At 40.5% G+C, this 23,254-nt stretch overlaps 1 protein-coding gene across 2 annotated transcripts in view; it reads left to right on the forward strand.

The window, feature by feature from the left end:
* Positions 1-23,254, forward strand: part of SYT10 (synaptotagmin 10) — a gene marked incomplete at both ends in the record, with an annotated part of 37,033 nt that overhangs the window by 2,529 nt on the left and 11,250 nt on the right. For both annotated transcript variants that reach the window (XM_082498218.1, XM_082498219.1), the window contains 2 exons: positions 10,053-10,410; positions 18,335-18,899. In XM_082498218.1, the coding sequence (XP_082354344.1) occupies positions 10,053-10,410; positions 18,335-18,899 (923 nt within the window). The remainder of the gene's footprint in view (positions 1-10,052; positions 10,411-18,334; positions 18,900-23,254) is intronic.

Genomic DNA, 23,254 nt, shown 5'->3' on the forward strand with positions numbered 1-23,254 from the left:
GGCTCCAGAGGAGGAACAGACACACTGTCGTTGTTGATAATTGGCAATATTTTAATACGTAAACACTTGGATAGACAAGAAAAGACAATCACTCACATGAATTTTGTGAACTGCAAGATTGTAAATACAGTGTCTAGGCTGAGAGAAATGTGGTCATTGAAAAGTGAATCATGCCATCTCTTCTGCTCTTCAAATGTACATAGAGTTCCTTATCATCTTTATGGATAAAGTTAAGGTTGTCCACAGTGTTGAACATCATAGTTCCTGTTCATTAAGGTAGAAGTGCTAAGTGTTCTCCATCATCATTCTGAGAATGAAGCCATAAATGTTTGTGTGTTCCAGAAATATCTGTGTCTCATACGTAGGGTGGTAGCATTTGGCGTGAGAGTCCATATCATGTAGCCATATCCTTCAGTGGCTGAGTAAATTCTGCACAGTTCTGGTCTCATGCAGCTGTTGCTGTATGGTAGAGGGGAGGAATGGCTAATTTAGCCCTATCAGTTTTGCTGTATCTCCCAAACGATGATGCAGGAAGCTCTGTCCCAGTGTATGCCCACACTGGGTGATACGCATCATGGAACCAATTCAGTTATTTGCTGTCTGGGGCTCCAGCTGTAGCAGTGGGTTGGGAATTAGCTCCTGCAACAAGGACTGAAGTATGTGGAGAAGAAACTACTGTAGTAAGAGTAAGAAGATACTTGAGTTGTAAGGAGGACTTCTGGAAGATATGGAGAAGATAAAAGACTGTGAGAGGGTTATTACAGAATAATGGTTAATTATTGTGTGTTGTTATGTTATGGAATCACAGCTGAACTTTCAATGAAAATCCAGAAAGCAAATAGTCCAGGAGACAGTATAAAGAGAAGAGAAAAGAAAATAATAGTCAGCTATATAGGGATAGCATGTTCTCTCTTTAAATGATGGGTTCAGTTAGTTTTCCTAATCTCAAAAAGAAGACATCTAAAAGTGTCACAAAGACAGCAGAAGTAAAAATCACTAATGAGATTTCATTGAAGAAAAGAAGGAAATTTGGAAAGGAAAGAATAGCACAAGAAACATTTCAGAAAGTAGAAGAATAGATGGTAAAAAGGAAAGCAGACCATTTCTGTTTAATACAAGAATAAAAACATGCTCTGGGAGTCGAAGACATTAAAAAAGGCAACTAGAACTGCTGTGATACGGTTATGTTGGCAGGTGTGATGGTTGCTTTCTGTTCAGCTAGACAGTGAAGAGCAGCCAAGCTTCTCAGAGGAATCAGCTACTTGAGACAAAAGATCCACCACCCAATCACAGAAAAATACGATGCAATATTGACCTCATGACCCCAGAAGTTTCACTGGCAAACGGAGAGGCTGGGTACTGATTTTTTTTATAGTATAGGTGTCTGGGTATGGGAAAGAAACATAACAAGGATAACCAAATCAAAAGTGAAGAAGAGGGAGCCAGAGATAGAACAAAAAATGGATAGTATGGCTTTGGGAAAGCAAAGTACAACAAAATGAAATAACAAAGCAGAAAGGAGAGCTATTCAGGCTTGCTGCTAACAACAAAACAAACAAAACCCTTCCATGTGTTTGACTCCTCTTATTCTCAGATAAATAAGAGTTTGGATATTCTTTGTAGACAAACAGGATCACATCAAAGAAATGGACGATTCTTCAATAGCTTTTTGCTCTCAGTGACAACATCACCACCTTAGGACCCTCAATTACTGCTCACTGCGTGGGTCAAGAAGTGATAATCATATTTAGTGTAATGGATAATTAATCTGTGGAATTCATAGCAAAGAATCATAGTGTGATAAATAATTTTGTAAATTTCTAAGAGCTTTAGACAATTAATGAAGATACGACATCTGCTGTTACATTTTCTGTCCTGGTAATTACAAGGACTATTAATTCTCTCATCTCAGAGGAGTGCTCAAGTGAAAAGATTAGGAAGCTGTTTACATTTATGGTACCTTTATATAGTTAGAGGACTGTGAGCTTTCTTCTGAAGGGTATAACATTTTTGGCAAAATGTTGAATTAGATGTGCAACTGTTCTGGGGATTTTTTGACACCTCCTTTATTTCCAGTAGATTTGGGCAAAATGATTAAGATGTTTGTCAATGAATAGGAAGAGTTCATGTGGAAAATAAATGGGAGCTGGATGTGTGGGATTGCCCTAACAAAATTTATCTTTAATCCAAGTAAATTCTTTTCTAGAAGTGTCCAAAATTCATATATGCAGCTTGGTTATACCTGTATTTTGGCTCAGATTATCTGATTAATAAAGGGCTCTAATTCATTTTGCCAGTTAAGCATCCCTCTTCATTTTCAAAGGAACCAAGCACATCAAAGTCCCAGTTGGGAGCATTTCTGAAGGTTAAGCCAATTGCGTAGAGTGTAATAAGAGGAGCTTTGGCATCCAGCTCTAGGGACACATGTTTAAAATTCCTTGCATGTCCTCTGCAAATGGTGGGCACTTTCTGCTGTCTTTGCATTTTTTTAGGCCTGCTGGTCCTGCAGAACTTCACTATCTCATTATCAGTTCTCATGGGGAACCGATGTTTATAACAGAGCTGGGAACACAGTTGCTTCCCTGCCAGCAGGGCATATTTTAGCCATCTAGAGTGGCTAGAGAGTTCTAGAGTGCTGTTCACTCTTGCTCTTTTGCAATGAATTTTTTTAAGTTAACCTTGCAAAGAGCCTCAGCTTCTACAGGATCATTTTTTATTCGTCTAAATATTCTACTCACGATTACACCATTACCATTAAAGTTTACCCTACCAAGTTTGGAACCCTACCCTTGATCAACAGTTTACTACAGTTTAGAGGGAGTAAGAAAACAATGGAGCATCCCACGCGTGGCCATTCTGTAATATAGACGTGCTCTTCCCTGAAGAGCAGTGTCCTGGGTCCTCCTGCTGTAGTTGGCACGAGTCTCCCGTTGGCTGTCAGCTGCTTCCCTGACAGCTCTCAACCTGCTGATGGCAGCTGATGGTTGACATCTAGTTCTGGTTCCTTTAAACAGACGTGTGTGCATGCATGCATTTGCACGCGCGCGCACACACAGAGTATAAGCTGTAGGTTCACTTACCCTGCCTAGATACATTTAAGGGGGAGAAAGAACAGATTTACCCTGTAGTGTGCTTGCAAGTTCTTCTCAACTGTGCCAAAGCAAGCATGAAGGGGACCGGAAACGGCTTGAACGAATGTGAAGACTACCGTCATCAGTGCAGGACTGTTATACAAGAAAGAAACATTTTTCTTCATGAGCCAGTAACTGTTGTGTGAAACAATTGAGCATTCTGTTACAGAGAAATGTGATAAAACTAAATAATAAACATTTGAACAGTTAACAGACCGATCAAATTATTTACGGTACAGCTCATCGCCTGGTCAGAACAAAGTTCTCACCAGAGGGAAATAAGGGTTTGGGGGAAAGAAGTGTAGGGTTACTGAAAAATATGCTTTCCAAAATCAGTGTTAACAAGCTGTGAAAACCAGAAATTCATCTAATTCAGCAGTGTAAAGGTAGAACAGAGGGGTAATCATACCACAGAGACCAGATTTATTTACAGTAAATGTGAAGGCAGTCACAGCAATGCAGAAGTACTCGACATGCAGACAGCAGTGGTACACAGTAAAAGCAAGAGTTTTACAAAATAATCTTCCTCCATACATGTTTTGCAAAGACATGCAGATGAAAAATACAGAAATTGTTATAACAGCTGGAAGACAAATCTGTCATGATGAAGATAAAGAGACACAGTGTTTTGCTGGGTCTCATCATCTGTGTGAGATGCTCGTTATATAATGCTGGATAAGAGTAAACATAACCGTGACAATTCAGAAATGACACTTGAGCGGTGTGAACCTTGTTACGGCTATGGTACGTTGGTGATTAATGGCAGTGCAGTGGGCTTATGATGTGTTTTCATTTCGTTTTCTTGTCTGAAAGAGGATAATGAGGTTTTCTTGCAGGTGCTTACAGAGACATCCTCCCAAGTGTGAGAGCAGCATGGGACCAAGCCCAAAGCGGGGGTTTTGTTTAGTGGGAGGCAAGAGGGGCAGACATGGGTTGAGCAGAGATGGGGGTTGCCACCTATTGAGATTAAGTGGGAGTTAACAAGTAGGAAGGCCAGAAAAAAGCCTTGGAAGTGGAGGCAAATAATTTACATTTGGTGAATTAGGGAGGAGAGGCCAGTGCAATATCTTTTGCTTCCTACACTGCAGGCAAAAGACGATGACCCAGTCGGGCAAAAGTGAGAACCATCTTCTGCAGTCACATGCAGCACACAAATCATGCCCTGAGGGTCATGAATACACAGCTGTTGTGGCAAATTCCTTCTGATTTCTGGAAAACAGAAGGTAATGTGGGCTAAGAGAAGACTAATAAGGTTTTGGGAAATACCCTGTATCTGCTGTACGTCACATAATCCAGAGTCTCATACGTGGAGTTTGAAATGGCAAAAGAGCATGTTCCACTTGTGGTTGGGCAGATATAGATTATCAGATGCATTAATAAAGAATATGACTTAGATAAAATGATTTTGACAGGAGATTAATAATTTTATGTGCTGTAAAGATGGAGTAAATCACAGTGATACCTGACTCCATTTTATTCCCTTACTGTCAAGAAACATGCTACCATAGAGGTCTATTAGCATTAAGAAGTGATATACCAGCCAGTAGATGGTGATGGCTGTTTTGAACAAATTCAGACATCAGACTGAGTTAACATCATAGGAGGGAAGACATTCTCAGTAGGGCTAGAGTCAAAAGATTTGAGGAAGATCTTCAAAGTATGTTCCTCCATGACAATGGCAGAGAAGATCACACATAGGCTTTTAAGTGAAAGGCTATTTTTGCAGGTTGAAATTTAAGTCGGGTGTTTTGACGGGTTCAGGTTATGAGAGAAACTATAAGACTCTGCACCTGCCACCTTCTGAGGCATGACAAAGCATTATATCCCCATCTGCAGGGATTTGCATGAAACAGAGGTAATTGTGGAAGATCTGATAATGCTGAGTAAAAATGAACACCAGCAACTTTTAATGTTCTTCGAATTTCCCCAAGGAAAACTGAACAGCTGAAATGATGGGTTGGACCAACTAGTTCATATACATGGGGATAAGGGAGATTTATTGGACCCAGACCTTTTGTAATTGACAAAGATCCTGCTTCCCTCCAAATCCGAGAAAATCAGAGACATATTAATATATCTGATTGAGCTGACTTCTGATATTCCAGACACAAGATTTCCCTTTAGATTGGTCACTATAGACAGAGTGAAGTTCCTTACGGCTGATGGACAAGAGAACAAATTAAAAGTTAAAGAAAAATATGTTTGAAAAAAGTTACAGAGACACTTTACTTTAAATATTTAAAAGAACCAAGATCAGATATAGACCAAGAGGTGGGTCAAAAGAGAATATAACCCCTTTTTTCTCCGGGCATTCCTTTCCCCCTGTTCCTTTGCTGGCAAGAGTACTTTCTCTTTAGTATGGTCCACGTCAGACACGTATCTGCCCCTTATACACATGGGCAGCTACATCACGGCACTGCCTGGCCTCTCGCTCCATTCAAGATCATTGGTTTGTGGAGTATGCTTTTCCAATGTTAAGCATCAAGGGGTATAGGCTCTCAGGGCACTGACTAAAACGTAAATGAATTTAATTTGATTTGGAAACGGAAAGTGTGCCAATGTGCATGTTTGCAAATGGATTCACGGGCAGAACTTTTCAGAGGCAAGTTTCAAACAACAAATTGTTGGAAGCCTTAGTACAGAAACCGTTGCTCAAAACATTCCCTAGCATCCAGAAAAAAAGATGGGGATGTTTCTGAAGTACTTGCCTAATATGAAAGACTGGCTATCAAGGAGACTCTTATGGTGGAAATGTTTCTGAGGATACTTATAAAAATTGCAGAGATTTTGAGCTAAATAGAATTCACGCACTTCCCAAATAGGCATGCCTTTCCCAAATAAAAAATATAAATTTGTCCAAAGTTCCGTATCTTGAAAGAGTAGTTTTAAATAGAAAACCATGAGAAAACAGGATACTTTCAGTTATAAAATTTTATCAAGACAATGACGATGACATTAAAGACAGGAGTCAGTAAAGGAAAATCACCAGGAGTGTTAACTTCATCGAACTCACTGGAAGATTTCCTACTAATCATAAGTAGGTGTGTGTGAAAGAAGATTTTCTTCGCATTCCCAAGATTACCCAGCATGTGAACAGGAATGGTAAAAACATAATGCTGCACGTTCAGGTGAATATTCAGAAAGGTGTCCTGTTCTGTGCAAACGTTTAGCATTGAAGACAAGCTGCAATTACCAGTTCAGAAAAAGAGTTGTGAAACAACTGCTTGTAGTTTGAGATAATTTTTCTTTTCCTTTGTACCAGAGACCAGTGAGAACGTTGTTTACAGTGCTGGCAATTAACGTTGTCTCAGCAGCGTGAGTGTATCTCCTTTCGCCTCTAAAAACTTAGGCAATCTTTGAATTTGCCACCATTTCTGAATCTTTAAATAATACTTACATATGTGAGGTGCTACCCTGGTCTGATGACATGTCCATCCTCCAGTACCCACCAGGTTTCCTTGGCAGGGGTGTGAAGAAACTTCCAGTCTGCAGAACTGTCTCTTAATTCTTAAACCAAACTTCCCATAAAAAAGGTAATAAAAGAGACAAATCTAGTCTAACATGAAAAGGGGCTGGGAAACCCAATTTGTCTGCACTTCTACAGATGGTTTCAACCTTCACATCATAGCAAATCTCTCATAATTTGTCAATTGAGTGGCTGTCAGAAGTGAGGAATTTAAGCAATATGCTTTTTATGTCGATTTATATGGTATACTGATTGCTTTTTAGCAATTTTGGCAGTAAATGTAATTAAATTAATTTTTTTGGTAATGAAGTATTTTTTGGTGAAATTCCTGGCAATTAAAATATTTCACATTTCTGTTTAAGTATTTGTTGTCTTATGAAGTACTATATGGGAGGTTGTTTAATTCATTAGTAAAATAGCAAAAATGGAGACTATAAGTTGTGCAATTGCTTGTAGAATTAGCTCCTACATCTTTTCTCTGCTCTTGAGACTTCAGATGTTTCATGATTTTGGGACTGCCTTAGAATTTGAAATAGTTTAATGGAAATATAGAAAAAAAAGAGAAAGCTGAAGTACAGGAGTAGGTGTTGAAAAGAGACACCAAGTTATTTGAAGGCTTGAAAAATGTCTTGCGGTGAAAAACTTAAAATAGGATTGGCTAGAAATGCTTTGATGGAACGTTTTTCAGCTAATGGTATCTATTCATCAAATTGAAACTCTGCTGGAAGGGATCAATTTTCATATTTCTGGTTTTGAAATGTTTCCAGCAGTTTCAAAGTTGTTAAAACATCCCGTTTCAACATTTTCTAAATGAAAAAAAAAATAAAAATTCACTTTTAAAAGCCTTCCTCTCAAAAAGTAACCTAATTATGCCAACCATTTCTAAACTGAGCTGGAAATATTGCAAATGACCCAAAATTTAATTGCTTTGTTTGTTTGGTTGGTTGGTTGTTTTTTTTTAATTTCTGATACATTATCAGCATTTTCAAGGTTTCTACTTTTTATCCGTCTGTGAGAATGGAAAAATATTTTGTCCAGCTTGACTGAAAATTAATCTGGTTCAGTTTATCAAGAAAGTTCCTTCAGTGGGGCATACCTCTGTATTCATATATTAAATTCATCTAAGACCATTCTTGGGCACTGAGGCCAACTGGCACGTGACAGCCTCCTTCTGTGCTAGTCGAGCCTGTCATCTGCTGAAACGGAAGAGCCACATCCAAACCGCCTGTTTAGAATAATGGTTGCCCTGCTCTAATTCCTGATCCATGCCCAGGAAGTGGCTAGGAAGGTATGGACTGGCCCAGTTTAAAACTGTTTCAGTGACTGGTATGGGCAGTTGAGTTTCAAGTCCTGGGCTTCATTCCTGGACTGTTTAGTTTATTTGTATTTTGCATAGCCATGTCGTACGAAGCATATCGTATCTTTTAATCTCTCACGCAAAGACATGAAAGAAACAATGACTGTAAATTAGAACTACAGAAATACAAATCAGAAGTACAAATTTACAACAAAAAGCGATTAACCGTTGAAACATGCAGTAAACTCAGCATGCCTTAATATCTTCTCTTGTCAAGATCGGACAGTCTGCTGCAGAACAGGCACAAGCCAAATAGAAATTACCGGGCTTGGGAAGGCTATCGGGGTAAACAGCAGATTAAACCAAATAGCCTAATAATCCCTTCTAGGGATCAAGTATCTAGAAAAATCATATGCAAAAGTATCGTTGGCTTCTTGTGTTAGATTATTATTAGAAATAATCATGCATCCATTCGTTTTATGGAAGCATCTTAAATCAGCAGTTGCTGCGTGAATTTCTCATTCAGCTGACATGCATATTCCAAGGGCTACATTTTGGCATTTAACTACAGGCAGAAAAGGAGGACACCTTTCTCAGGACTGTCAGGAAATGGTCGAGGAGGTATACTTCTGTTCGAGGCAGGGCTGCAGTTTGTGCCAAACTCTTTAAATCAAGAAGCACATCCTCTGCCAGTTCCCCTATGACACTGGCCAGGACGCGTATGAGGTAAGGTTGAGCAGGACCGTATCTTTCAGATCTCCAGACTGCAAGCGTTCTTTATTTGCTTTTGCTATTCTCACACATTTTCCTGTTGAATGGGCTTTACGCTCAGTGTTTGCTACTGAGAGATGTGTCTGGATGTTATATATTAATAAAGAAAACATTCCCAAATTTGCTACTGGAATCTTCATCTCTCAAAGGGACCTGTGAGCTACATACGGTTCCACAGAGCTAATACATACCTAGAGGACTATTTTTCTTCCTGCAATCCTCTAGAAAAAAATACGGTCAAACTCTCGTTGCACTTTTCCACTGGTTCAGTTTAGTAGCCAGTAGCCTGGAGCTGTGGATACAAAATATTAGCTGTTATACTGTCAAAACTTGTTGTAACAAGCAGCAGCAGCCATTGCTTGAGGGCCATTTAAGCAGGGTTTACTGAATACTTTTAAAGCATACAAAAGGCTCTTTTCAAAAGGAAAGGGATGTTTTTAGTTATACTTTATAATGGTACATGATACTGGAAAAATCAAACTGAAACATGTCACATAGAATAAAACTCCTAATTAGGGCTCAACTGGCATTTCTGGTTGTCCACCATCTCCTAAAATACAAGTATGTTCATAGAATTTCATTGGTATGAAATCTGTTCTCTCATCTTTGTCTGTGCTATTGGAGTTGCTAACTAATTGTGGCAGAAGAAGTCAAATACAGGGCAGCAGGGGTGGCTAAGTGTACCGTATGTCTCTGTACAACTCAGGGCATTGTATAGTGAAGCCAGTTGCATTTTCAGAGCAGAATTTTATATACCATTGTGTATGTGTTGTCTTGGTCTAAGACGGTCTTGGTCCAGAGCTTAAGATTTAACCCTGGAAATTTCTTATTTATGACAAACTATATCCTATCCCTATTTAAGCCACTTAAACATTAGGTTTTAACCTGTTTCTGAATCAGTTAGCACACAGAATCAAAAGTTTGGCGAGTCTTGAAGAAATTTGTGTATCAGCCTGGAGGTTTAGAACTGGTCCGTCTTCATGTGCACTTACAGAAAATGTTGACTGTGGTTTAACTTTTCGAGCAAGATGTGTTCCTGAGCAGACCCCCTTTGCCAACAATGGCCAGGTGTACTTGGGACCATTTGGGCCGTCCCTTACTTCCTGAGAAGTCTGACTGATTGCGTGGCTAGTGATACAGATACTGGCCCCTGGCCTGAACAACAATTAATGGAGTATTTGTGAAAAACATATTAGAGAATGATAACATTTTAAAGGTACAGGCTTAGATATCAAAAAGGAAAAAAAAAAAAAGCATTAGATAGGACTTTAAAGCTCTGTGCAGGATAATGATCAAAATGCTTCTGTCTCCTTACCTGTGTCATTTTTAATTTTTTTTTCTCTCCTGTTTGTCTGTCACGATGATCTTTGTTTCTAATTCCTTGCAGACATCTCAGTCAGTCTGTTAGCAGTAGTCGTCAGCTTCTGTGGGCTCGCCTTGCTGGTAGTCTCGCTTTTTGTCTTTTGGAAGTTGTGTTGGCCCTGCTGGAGAAGCAAACCTCTCACTTCCAATGCCAGTAATGTCCCTCAGAGCAACTCCAGTGCTCCTACGGAGGTTTTTGAGACCAGTGAGAAAAAGGAAGTTAAAGAAAATGGGAAACCTACAGCGAAGGTGCTTGAAGCCGCATTGAAAATTAGCCACACTTCACCTGATATACCAGCAGAGGTCCAGAACGCACTGAAAGAGCATCTGATCAGACATGCACGCATGCAGAGGCAGATCACTGAGCCCACATCGTCATCAAGGTAAGTCAGGGGCACGTGCGTTTGTGGCAGTTTCCTGGGAACAGGTAGAGCCAGAACACCCTGCTGAAAATTTCCAGGGTCCTGGTTTATTCACTGACTCCTTAGCAGTGACGGGTGAAACAGCAGTCCCTTGAAGGGGAAGCCTCAGTGTCCTTTGAACAGAATATTCTGAAACATAACGGTGTGCCTTCGGTTACGTCATTATTTTAACATATGAAGATCAAATCTATGTCTTCTACTACTTTGTAAATACATATGTTACTCCTTTAAGCGTATCCATTTTAGGTTTTGTGTACAGGAAAATCTATTTCAGTGTTATTTTTTGAAGTACTGCAAGTCTGGCTTTTCACAGAGGTATTTTTATAGATACAGCAGTTGCTGTTGCAGATGAAAGTTTCCCTCTCCACTAAACAAATGACAGATTTGTTGTTGATGGCACATTTCTTTAAGACATAGTTTGGCACTTATAAAGGAATTAAAATCCCAGTCTGAGAATGTAGATCCTTATGGGCTGCTCTTAAAGCAGTACAGATTTCATATAGATCCTTAAATAAATGGCAAGCATGTAATAGTGCTTAAGTGGTTTCTTTTGTATTGAAGTGGAGGACACAAACTTTTATTTTGTCTCAAGTAGTGCTTTATATTGAAAAGTATTGAAGACGAGTGCAGTGACGTATAGTTTCCAATGATGTTTTCTTCAAATACTGTCAGCAAATTTAACGTATGGAAAACAACCAGTGAACTGCAAAGATCACTTTCTACATCAGCCAAAAAAAAAAAAAAAAAAAGAGAGACTGTTTTATAAACAAAGAATGGAAAAATGAAGGCTAAGGCAGGCACCTGAAGTGTTGCATAATGCCATAAGTAAGACTACTGTATAGGAAGTAGCTTTCCTTCAATAAAGCATTTGCTAAATGAACACATGCTACCAGAGAAAAAAAAAAAATAATCATTTGAGGCACAAGATTAGAGAAGACACGTGCTTTACATTTTGTGTGCACATACTTTTCTGGCCTTCTGTGAGTCCCTAAAGACAGTGTTTTGCCAGCCCAGTGCGCTCGTTATGGTGGTGAGTGCTGAAGTGCTTTTTCCCAGCTATTCCAGCGGCGTGGAACGGCCAGCAGGCAACCACTGGAGGTTCCCAAATACGAGAGCCCTCTAGCCAGGGGAGGTCTAACCGACTTTAGCAGCTGAACCATCTCCTGAATTATGAGCCTGTACGTCTGGCTTTAAGCCACATTGCTTTGGCTGTGCCTGGCTCCAGCTACTGTATCCACCTGCGAAGAGAGGGAGCACAGTATCCAAGCCACTCTGAGGAACATTTCCAAAATCCTGGGAAGACAACTTTGAAATTTACAGGAAATACAGAGGGACCAAAATTGATGCAGCTTAGCATGACAAGGATATTACACAACTCACTGTTACCTAATAGGATATTAATTGGAAGAGTTTTATCCGTCATGTACCAACAGGTAAATCTGTAGGTAATCAGACTGTCTGACTTTCTGAACAGACAGAAGAAATAGCTGGCTGGCAAATGGGCTTGAATAGTCCCCGTGGTACTATAGGGGAAGAAAGAAGTTCCAGGGACATGATCCAGAGCTACTTCAGGCTGTGAAAGTATTCCCACAGACCTCTTGAGTGATTTGGACTGGGATCTAAATGCATATAAAATATCTGTGAAGCCAAGAAGAGTTTTACAAAATTAAAACCTGCCATCAGTCCTACTCTTTCTGCACATATTGGTAACTTTGTAAGGGTGCTTTTTCTTTTTATCGTCTCTAGATTAACAGGGTTAAATCTCTCCTGAGAGGACAGTGTCTTTGCTTTGAGCAACCTTGGTTGTCCCACCTTAGCCAATTAATAGCAGGGTGTTTGAAGACATCACCTTCCTTTACAATTTGCTGAAGAACTGCGCCCTTGCTACAAAACATGTTTAGAATGAGAAGAGTCTTAAAAATTACCCAGAGATGGTCCTTTATGTGTTTCTAAATGCATTTTTTTCTATACGCCTGCTTGCCTCAAGTGAGTCTTAACCTTCCGACAGCCCATGTTAATTTTTGCTGCCAAGAATATCATGTATGAGATCAAGACTGGACATTTAGACCAGCTTTCTGGATTACTCCTCCATTGTGTTGCAAAATGTTGGATCACAAAAAGACTGAAAACTGTCTCTGGCATTCTTTGTTGGTGACCTCTAAATAAAGGGGAGCCATTAGCAGACACAGAGGTAGCATAATTTTTTCTAGCACCACCTTCAATGCATCACTGCTTTGTTGTACTCAGGAGTCCTGAGTGACCCAAATGCACTATCTCCTAACTGTATGTCATTGACAAAGGACCTAAGAGAAATGTCCGCTGTCTGGATTGTCTCCCCTACGCTGGTCTTACCTGAGCTGGGGCAAAGAAAAAGGTTGTAACCAGTTCTGTGATAGGTTCTTGCAGCGATCAGCTCGTAATAAGAGAAATAGAATCATATTAAGTCATTGTAATTGAAGCATAAGGATTTTAAGAAGCCATTCAGGGCAGTAATAAAAAGTGCCTGATCACTTTTTATAGACTGTGCATTTAACATGAAGACATGTTAATGTAGGGAACTGATGAATTTCTGCTTTATCAGAACTATATCGTTTTCATAGCTCCTGAAAAGATCTGTTTGTTAAAAAAACAAAACAAAACAAAAAAGCTCTTTAGTCCTTGATCCCAGTTAGCCAGTAAACTGTCATTCAGCTCTGCAAAGAGTACATCGGTTTCCAAGAGGCACAAAGGCAAAAGTGAGGTGCTTGGGAATCATAGAATCATAGAATGATTTGTGTTGGAAGGGACCTTAAAGATCATCTAGTTCCAGCCCTCCTGCCATGGGCAGGGATGCCTCCCACTAGACCAGATGGCTCAAAGCCCCATCCAACCTGGCCTTGAATACTACCAGGGATGGGGCATCCACAACTTCCCTGGGCAACCTGTTCCAGTGCATCACCACCATCAGAATAAATAATTTCTTCCTAATATCTCATCTAAATCTACCCTCTTTTAGTTTAAAACCACTACCTCTCATCCTATCACTACATTCCCCGATAAAGGGTCCCTCCCCATCTTTCCTGTAGGCCACCTTTAAGAACTGGAAGGCTGCTAGAAGGTTTCCCTGGAGCCCTCTCTTCTCCAGGCTGAACAACCCCAACTCCCTCAGCCTGTCTTCATAAGAGAGGTGCTACAGCCCTCTCATCCTCTTCATAGCCCTCCTCTGGACTTGCTCCAACAGGTCCATGTCCTTCGTATGTTGAGGGGCCCAGAGCTGGACGCAGTACTCCAGGTGGGGTCTCATTAGAACTGAGCAGGGGAGGAGAATCACCTCCCTCAACCTGCTGGCCACACTTCTTTTGATGCAGCCCAGGATGCAGTTGGCTTTCTGGGCTGGAAGTGCACATGTTGAACTTCTCATCAATCAATATGCCCCCAAGTCCTTCTCCTCAGGGCTGCTCTCAATCCATTCTCTGTCCAGCCTGGATTTGTGCTTGGGATCACCCTGACCCACAAGCAGGACCTTCCACTTGGCCTTGTTGAACTTCATGAGGTTTGCACAGGCCACCTCTCAAGCCTGTCCAGGTCCCTCTGGATGGCATCCCTTCTCTCCAGCGTGTCGACTGCACCACACAGCTTGGTGTCGCCGGCAAACTTACTGAGGGTGCGTTCAATCCCACCGTCCCTGTCACCAAAAAGATGTTAAACAGTGCTGGTCCCAATACTGAACTCTGGGGAATGCCACTCATCAGTGGTCTCCAGCTGGTCATTGAGCCACTGACTGCAGCTCTTTGAGTGTGACCATCCAGCCAATTCCTTATCCACCAAGTGGCCCATCCTTCAAATCCCGGTCGCTTATCTCTTAGAGATAAGGATGTCATGCAGGACAGCGTCAAATGTTTTGCACAGGTCCAGGTAGATGATGTCAGTTTTTCTTCCCTTATCCGTCAGCGCTGTAACCCCGTCACAGAAGGCCACCAAATTTGTCAGACATGGTTTGCCTTTACTGAAAGACGTGTTGGCTGTCACTGATCACCTCCTTATTTTCCATGTCCCTTAGCATAGTTTCCAGGAGGATCTGCTCCATGACCTTGCCGGGGGCAGAGGTGAGACTGACTGGCCTGTAGTTCCCCAGGTCTTCCTTTTTTCTCTCTTCAAAAATGGAGGTTATTTTTCCCCTTTTCCACTCAGCAGGAACCTCACTGGACTGCCACGGCTTGTCAAATGTGATGATAGTGGCCTAGCAACTTCATCCGCCAGTTCCGTCAAGACCTGTGGATGTATCTCATCAGGTCCCATGGACTGGTACATCTTCAGCTTCCTTAGATGGTCTTGAACCTGATCTTCTTCTATAGTGGGCAGTTCATTTTCTCAGTCTCTGCCTTCTCCTTCTGTGACTTGGGCAGTGTGGCTAGGCGCACTTGCCAGTAAAGACTGAGGCAAAAAAGTCATTGAGTACATCAGCCTTCTCCATATCCCATACAACCAGGTCTCCTGTTTCCTTCTGGAGTGTTGGAATGGAAGGATATAGGCTCTTTAGGAAGGTCAGACAGGGGAGACGAGAAAGGGGTGTCACCCTCTATGTCAGTGACCAGCTGGAGTGCATGGAGCTCCGCCTAGGGACCGAGAGCTTGTAGGTCAGAATTAAAGGGAGGGCAGGGACAGGTGATGTTACAGTGGGAGTCTGCTACAGGCCACCGGACCAGGAAGACCAAGTGGATGAGGTCCTCTATAGACAGATAGGAGCAGCCTCATCTTCACAAGTCCTGATCCTCATGGGGGTCTTAAACCACTCCGATATCTGTTGGTGGGACAACACAGCAGAGCATAAACAATCGAGGAGGTTCCTGGAATGTGCTGATGATAACTTCCTGCTCCAAGTGATAAAGGAGCCAATGAGGAGAGGTGCTATGCTGGACCTTGTTCTCACCAACAAGGTGGGCAATGTGCAGCTCGTTAAAGAAAAACAAGCAGGTCTGCTGACTTTAGCGATTGCAAGGAGGAGACAGCAGCCTCTGTTCTCTCTAAATACCACAAGTGCTGGTGTCCATTCCTGGATTTGGTCCAAGATTGGTGTAAAGCTATCTAGGAAGGCTCGTCCAGAGCCACCACTCACAAATCTCAAGTCATACCATAAATCAGCATCCCGTCCTTCTCTTTTGTCTTATATATGGCAATCTTACTGAGTTAGAAATCAGCTTCATACTATCATTATTCCTATGCAAGCACAATTCTATATTAGAGATTTACGTACAGCTTTACTGCCACTCAAAATGTGTTTGTTCTAAGTTACGGAAGGCATGACTATTATAGGAGTGCTACATAAGAGCCAGTAGGGGTTGAGGTACCTGGATTTGCACATGTTAGTAACTTTGCAGCATTTTCACAACCTGGTTGCCTGACATCCTTGTACTTCATTATCACAGTCATTAATTCCTTTGTTATTGCAGAACAATGGAAGATAAATATGTTGCCATGACAACAACGAAGCATCTTAATTATTAACAGACCAATTAGCTATCTTGGTGAAATGCTGTGACTCAGAACAGATTCTAGGCACTATGTAATTAGAACTTTGGCTTACCAGAGCAAAAACGCTGCTGGTTCCCATGGGGAACAGCCATACAGCTGCACTGTTTTACTTAGTGACATCTCGCACCATTGACTGTGTTCACTGGAGGATCTTACATGCCTAAAGTTCGAAAATTTGAAATAAGGTTGGTACCTTAGAAATCAGAGATGTGGGGTTTCATATGTTACTTTTACAAATATTAACTCAGAGCTTCATAAATGCAAGAGAAGTCGAGGAAAAGAGAATTTTTTGTGTATCCACTCAAACTGGAAATGCCATACAGACAGTTTCCCCTGCATAGGCGGTTTTCTCTATTGTTTGTGTGTGGCGGGGTTTGAATGTGATTATCTGGGCATCTCAGTACTCCAGCTGCAGGTGTGAGGAGCACTCAGAAAGGCCTACCTGCACAGGTTTCATTAGCACAGATAGAAGTAGCAGTAACACAGGTCTTCCTGGACTTCGTTAGGAGTCAAAGATACTAGAGAGCTAGTGCCTAAATTACTGCATACCCAAACATTTATTGCCACTACGTTTTGGATGGAGTTCAGTTCCTCCCCTGTGTTTAGCACACCTATGAGGCTGGACTTCTCCGAGGACAAAGGCACAAGGACAGCCTTGAAACTCCCTGAGGACAACGTTGTACTTTTCTGACTAGTTAGGGCCCTTTGACTCCTTGCTCCATTCCAATGGAGACATCGTACATTATGAATTCGGCACGTTTTAACATCTAAGAGAAAAGAAAACTTTTCAACTTGTCTGTCTGTAAAAAAAGAAAGGTAGAATGTGTTATGAGAGGGGCGTATTGTTCATCTAAGTTTGAGATCAAAACACCTGGATTTTTTGGAGCTACTTCAAATCTAGACTATGAAGTTCTCCCTCTCCTATTCTTGTATTATGATAGTACTGCTCTCTGCACCTACCAGTACTGAAACAGCCGAAAGGGGAAACGTTCTTGTCTATTATTTAATGGCTGCAGATTACCCTCTTGTATCTCTGCTCGGCTGAACTGCGATAGTTTTGTGCTTCACGCCTTCTGCAGCCACTTCACTTACAGCAAAAATACAAATAATATCTATGAAATGAGTCCTGGTTGCTTTCAAATGGACAATTTGCATTTCTGATTTAAAGAAAGAAACACACAGCTGTGACACCTCTTGTTTTCAGAACACAACACCACAGGGAAACCAAGCAATAAGGCAAGGCTGCATTTGGCATTAATAAGCAATTGATTGCAAAAAGCAGAGGAAATTCTGACAATTAAATTGTTTTTTAATGGCAACTAAGTATGCTCACAGGAGGAGGTAGTGAGCTTTTCCAGTACAGATTGTTGGGGTAGTGAGGTACCAAGGAAACGTGAAAATGCCCAAAAAATAAACTGGACAGCGGGGTCATAATGGCATCTGCTGATGCTTAATCCTATGAAGCTTTTTCACCAGTGTTTTTATACTGCTGTAAGGCTCTATGGCATACCAGGGGTTTGATTTCACTCTTAATAAGAAGGGCATGAATTTCCATTGATGTTCATGAGTCAAGATAAGCCCATAAATACATACGCTTGTGCAACACTGTATTCAGAATTACAAGGATTTAAACATATTGTTTCTTGCTAGGAGTACAGGAATCAGCTTTCTAATACACTACACAGCAGAGTGTGAGAACAGAAGGAAAAAAACCTGTAACAGAAAACGTTGACCAAAACTTTGAAAGGTATTGCGGCCAGAACAAAATGTTCCCAGTATGTCTGGAGAAGGCAGCCTGTACCTAAGTCTAGCAAATGCCAAGCAGGTGTATTTAAAATGTTGTAGAGTGGCAAAACACTATGCTGAAAACCTCCAGACATAGCTCCGCATGGCAATTTCAGGTGCCTTTCACAGTGATCGGTGTGAGGCTTGGTAAATATTTAATTGGAAAACCACCAAGGAATGCCTCCAAAACCCAGGAAGTACCAATGGCAATTCTGAAAGTGTTTTTCTGCCTGACTATACTTTACTCAGGCTCTAGCACGGTGGGATCGAGCAATGTTGGAACTGTCAACTTGTTCTGTGAAAGAATCTGAGTTCTGTTTCAGCTGCATAGCCTGAAAAACAAGGTTATAAATATATGCCTTGCCAGGACGCTGGGGGTGTCTCAGGCCAAGAAGTTCATTCTGAATGATCATTTCCTCTCAAGGTTGTTTTGACACTTGCAAAAAATTTGGGGGGGGGGGATTATTTTAAAATAATTTAAAGAGAGGGACCCTTACTAATTTGGTCTTCTTGTATTTGCTACTTAGTAATAGCCAGGTCTTTTCCCAGAGATAACCATGGCTCATTTTGTGTGTGTGTATGTGTGCAGGCACAATTCTTTCAGGAGGCACTTGCCAAGGCAGATGCAAGTGTCCAGTGTTGATTTTAACATGGGGACAGATCCGATTTTGCAAAGGGGAGAGACGACAACCAGCATCGGGAGAATAAAACCGGAACTCTACAAACAGAAGTCTGTGGATTCTGATGGGCAACAAGAAGATGTGAAAACATGTGGAAAACTTAACTTCACTCTCCGGTATGATTATGAGAATGAACTTCTGGCTGTCACAATTGTGAAAGCCTTAGATCTGCCTGCTAAAGACTTCACAGGAACATCCGACCCCTACGTTAAGATTTATCTGCTTCCAGATAGGAAAAAGAAGTTTCAGACACGAGTTCACAGAAAGACATTAAATCCTGTCTTTGATGAAACCTTTCAGTTTCCTGTAGCCTATGATCAACTCAGCAACAGGAAATTGCATTTCAGTGTTTATGATTTTGACAGATTTTCTAGACATGACATGATTGGGGAAGTTATTCTTGATAACCTTTTTGAAGTCTCAGATCTCTCCAGGGAAGCCAATGTATGGAAAGACATCCACTGTGCCACCACAGTAAGTAATGTGTTCCAAAAGCATTAACGTGATCTTTTCATTTCTCTTTTGTAGTTTGTGGCAGAGCACCCTGTTTATCAGCAGAGTCTGGAAGGAAAAAAAAAAAAAAAAAGAGTTGTCAGTGTTTTCCTTAAAACGTATAAAACGTAGAGAATACGATGCTTAGGAAGCTATAAAATTTAATTACTAAAAAATCTTCTGGGAACATACCATCACCCTTACGGCTCACTGTGCAAATATAAATTAGGTTTATTAATTAAATAGTACATCACAAAAGTCACTGCTTAACAAGGACAATTAACGTTTTCCTGTTAGCAAAATACCCTGTTCCTGTCCTTCAAAACGACCATCTATTAAGGGCCCATCCTGCTCTTGTTGGCAGATTTTCATAGGTTGGGAATCTTTTGAAGGAAGAGAGAGAGGCTAAAAATGCTTGAAGTCTAAAATGTTCTTTGCTGGCCGCCCAGTGCTTAGGGTCCTCAGTAGATGTGTCTGTGTTGTTGCTGATTACTAGCAAAACTCAAGAGGCAAGCAGAGTTAGGACATAGAAATTATTTGTTTATTGTTGCAAGCAAGAAAAGGAGGCCTGTGCATGGATGACAGGATGGATGACAGGCTACCAGCAGGAAAGCCACCAGTCTCCAAACATTGTCTTTATTAACCTTGAAATTCAAACTCATCTTCCCTGGCTGGAATTTTACAGTGGAAAAAAAAAAATGAAATGGTGGGGTGTGGGCTTTTTTGTTTGGTTTGGTTTTGTATTTTTTTAACTACTACGCTATTTATACAGAAGTTTTCCCATCTCGTTCTGTGGAGCTATCCAAAACAGTCTGAGTCGTCCCTGGGTTTGAGTATGGGCTGGACTTCACAGCAGGGATGAACAGACGACAGAGCAGTACTAGACACTGCTTCAGTGGCAGAAGCTTCATACCATTCCTTCAGTAGAGCCGGAGACTTCCCATGCCTCTTTTCCCAAATGTTTTTGTGCTGTTCATACCTGCTAGACAGGGAAGTCTGGGGCTGCACGACTAGGAGGACAGAAGACTGGTATTTTCTCACCAGTTTGATCGGAAGCAATGTGTTTCTTAAGGAAGGAGAAATATTAGGGAGCGGAGCATAGCGGAGACAGTTTTTGAATGTGAATTCCCAAAACTAGCTATTTATTTTAACTGCCGGGTCTACCAAACTGATCCGAACAGCCCCCGGCACACCTCCAGAAAACCGCATCTGTGTATGCTTAGTTTGATCGAGCTCAGATTTCAGGTAAATTTAAGCACTGGGTTCTCAAGCTTAAAATTGAATCTGCGTTTAAGGTCTTGGAATAATAACCCAGTAACATTTTTGAAAAATTTCTTCTAGCTTTGATATAATCTTTAATACCTTAGTAATTACTTAGATGCTCACTGGTCCTTTGCAACAGGCGTGTGTGTGAGATTTTTACCTGATAACTAGAATGGTTTCAGTAAATTAGAATCCCTGGACTGTTCAGCACTGGTTTTGTGCAGATTAAAATGCCATACCAAATTATGCAGTTGGGAGAGATACTGATCTACATTTGGATGAAAATGATTGCTAATCTTGGCGCTGAACTCTTATTCAAGTTTCTTCCTCACCAGGGCTTAGTACATGCAGTTATAGTGCTTAATTCACTCTGCTGGTGTTTTACTATGTATAAAGTTTAAGAGAAAGCATGAAGTTTTGGGATTTCAGCCTTTCAGCCGGTACAGTTTACAGTGTTCCATGTGTGTGAATAAGTTGTCTCCACTTAAACCATTAACAATAAACACATGAAATTGAGATGTCTTCTAGCACTGTGTGACTGCATCAGCTTTCACACGCCTTACACCATCCTCAGAAAATCATGTAAGAAACTCACCGAATTGATTTTTCCTGGCAAAATGAAGCCCTCCTACACGATGTCCTGTTACTATATGTGCAATGTGCTGCCTTGTGTTTTACTTCAGCTGTTTCATGTAGATTAAAATTGGTTAGTAATAAAGGTTTCTAGTTCTGCCATTTCAGAAACTGTGAGGTGAGGGAGCCAATCCTGCACAGGAATAAACAGTGCATAAGGTGTTAATCAGTGGAGAATTACAGTTTTAAGTACCAGATCTGAAGTTTGCCAAAGTCACTAACTAGCAATTAACTAACTAACTAATGCTTACCAGAGTCAATTGGACTTGGATTAAGCCTTGAAAAAAAAAAGGATCCAGCTAGTTCTACAATTAGTGAAAAATAACTGCTCCAGGCAAGTGTGGTTTGGTGTTCAAAAAGAATCTTAAAGCAAACTGTTGTCTCGGTGGGAGGGTCCTTACTTACACGGTAGAGCAGAGGAACCAACATGCCATTCTGCAAATATATTTCTCTCATGCTTTTTCCTGCTTCACCGCTGCTCTATTTTGTTGTACATTCCGTGAAGTTTTTCAGCCTTTTGTTCAGACATGCTTCCTACACCCAGTGGTTTGCTCATGCCGTTGCTAAATGATAGATGGTAGAAAGTGGTGGAAGTGATAGATCGAAAGACTGGTCCAAAACTGGAAAAACACGGCAGAAGTGGCCTCTCCTTAGCTTTGAGTCTTTTACGTCTCTTCCATAGCCAAGAATTTTCTATCCAGAAGGTAGAGTGAGGGTATAAATGATTCCTATTACCTGTTTGGAAAGAACCTATTTTTATTGCATAAGGCTTTGCAGTCTCGGAGTTGAACACCTACTGAACAGATTTACCAAGGAAATGAACTGCAAGATTTTACCAGTGAAGGAAGTTACCACAAGAGATTGGGAGATTCTTTGCTATGCAAAGACTCTACGTCAGTAGTTATCGTAATTTTTAAAAGATTTACTCCCACATCCGTAAAGAGTTTTAATTTGGTACAGGGGAAAATCAGACTGGATGGTTGCACTGAGTCCTTTTGGCCGTAAAATCGATGACTCTGTAGGAATCTACAGTTTGAATATTTTTTTTTTCTCATAATAGTAATTTGAAACTATTTTATAGAAGTGCAGGATTGGCCCCCCACATGCTCATTTTTATTCTTATGGTTTTCAGCTGTTGATATTTATTCATCTTTTGTAGTTTGTATTTTGTTCCTTTAATTTTTCATTCATATCATTGTTTCTCTGTTATACGTTATGTTGAAAACTACAGCTATTGTATAATACGTAGCATGTACCTGTTGTAAGTGCTAAAGCATTTTCATTCTTTAATGTTAAATTAACAAGCTAAATATGGTGTAAAATCCGTTGTGGAAAAAAAGTAACCTAGATATTTGATGATACTAATATCCACAAATTTTGCTTATACATGGGTGATTGAATTTTCAATAAATAATCCATCATTTACTTCTGTTCGTTTGATTAATTAAAAAAAAAAAAGAAAAGCTCAAAAGGCAACTTTGGACCACCTGTGAAGGTTGTTCAGTATATAGGAATACTGTAATTCTTAATGTACTTTAGGAAAATTAATTCATAACATCAGAGGCAAACAAATAATATCAAATGGATTGTTTAGTCAACATATCTAGCTTCTGTTTTTGCAAAGCGCTTGTGAGTTTTGCATACATTTCTGAGGTTTGTTACTATCAAAATATACCACATACATTAAAAAAACCCCTCACTTATTGGAATTGCTAACAAGCACTTAAGTGCAAATATTCAGTGTTGTAAAATTGTTTAGGCAAAAGACCACCTCTTGTGATCTAACACTTTCTGGATGTAAAAGTTTATTAACTTCCTATTATAGTTTTTAAAATGATTGATTGCTTTGGAAGTCTCTGCCTCTAATGTCGTTGCCTAAAATAATTGGCGAGTGACTGTCAGAAACTTTTTTTTTTTCCAAAGGTACTCTGTGAAGTCTGTTAGTGTAACCAATTATAGGAAACTCTGCAACTGGGAAAAAAAATAGGGCTCAGAATTTAGAGGAAAGCCATTTCCAGCACAGTGGTAGTCTCTTGGGGATGTTAGTCATGGAGCTGTCATATATTTGTAGCCTCTTGAATTATCTCACGTAGACAGATGGAACTTGATTATTATTTAGTTTTCTGGCACCAGGCATTTTAGCACTGCAGTTTTCTCATTTGTGAGGTGGGATATAAAAGAAGGTTTTGTGAGGACACAGAGTTCATGCGATGCCCATGGTGTGTGCTGTTTCTAAAGCACTTGTAATATAAGTGAATAGCATTGCTGGAAAAGGCAGAAGTGCTTAAATACCTTTTTTTAATAAGTGGGACAGTAGCATTTGTCTCAGTTCATTTATCTCAAACGCTTGCTAGAGTAGGATGTCACACAGGTAATCCTGCTAGCTGTTGGCCTCTGTTATGGAAAGACATTCTTCTGACTTCCTGATCAAACAAGAATGA

Source organism: Vanellus vanellus, assembly GCF_965231255.1.
Source record: "Vanellus vanellus genome assembly, chromosome: 1".
In the NCBI taxonomy this organism is placed as follows: domain Eukaryota; kingdom Metazoa; phylum Chordata; class Aves; order Charadriiformes; family Charadriidae; genus Vanellus; species Vanellus vanellus.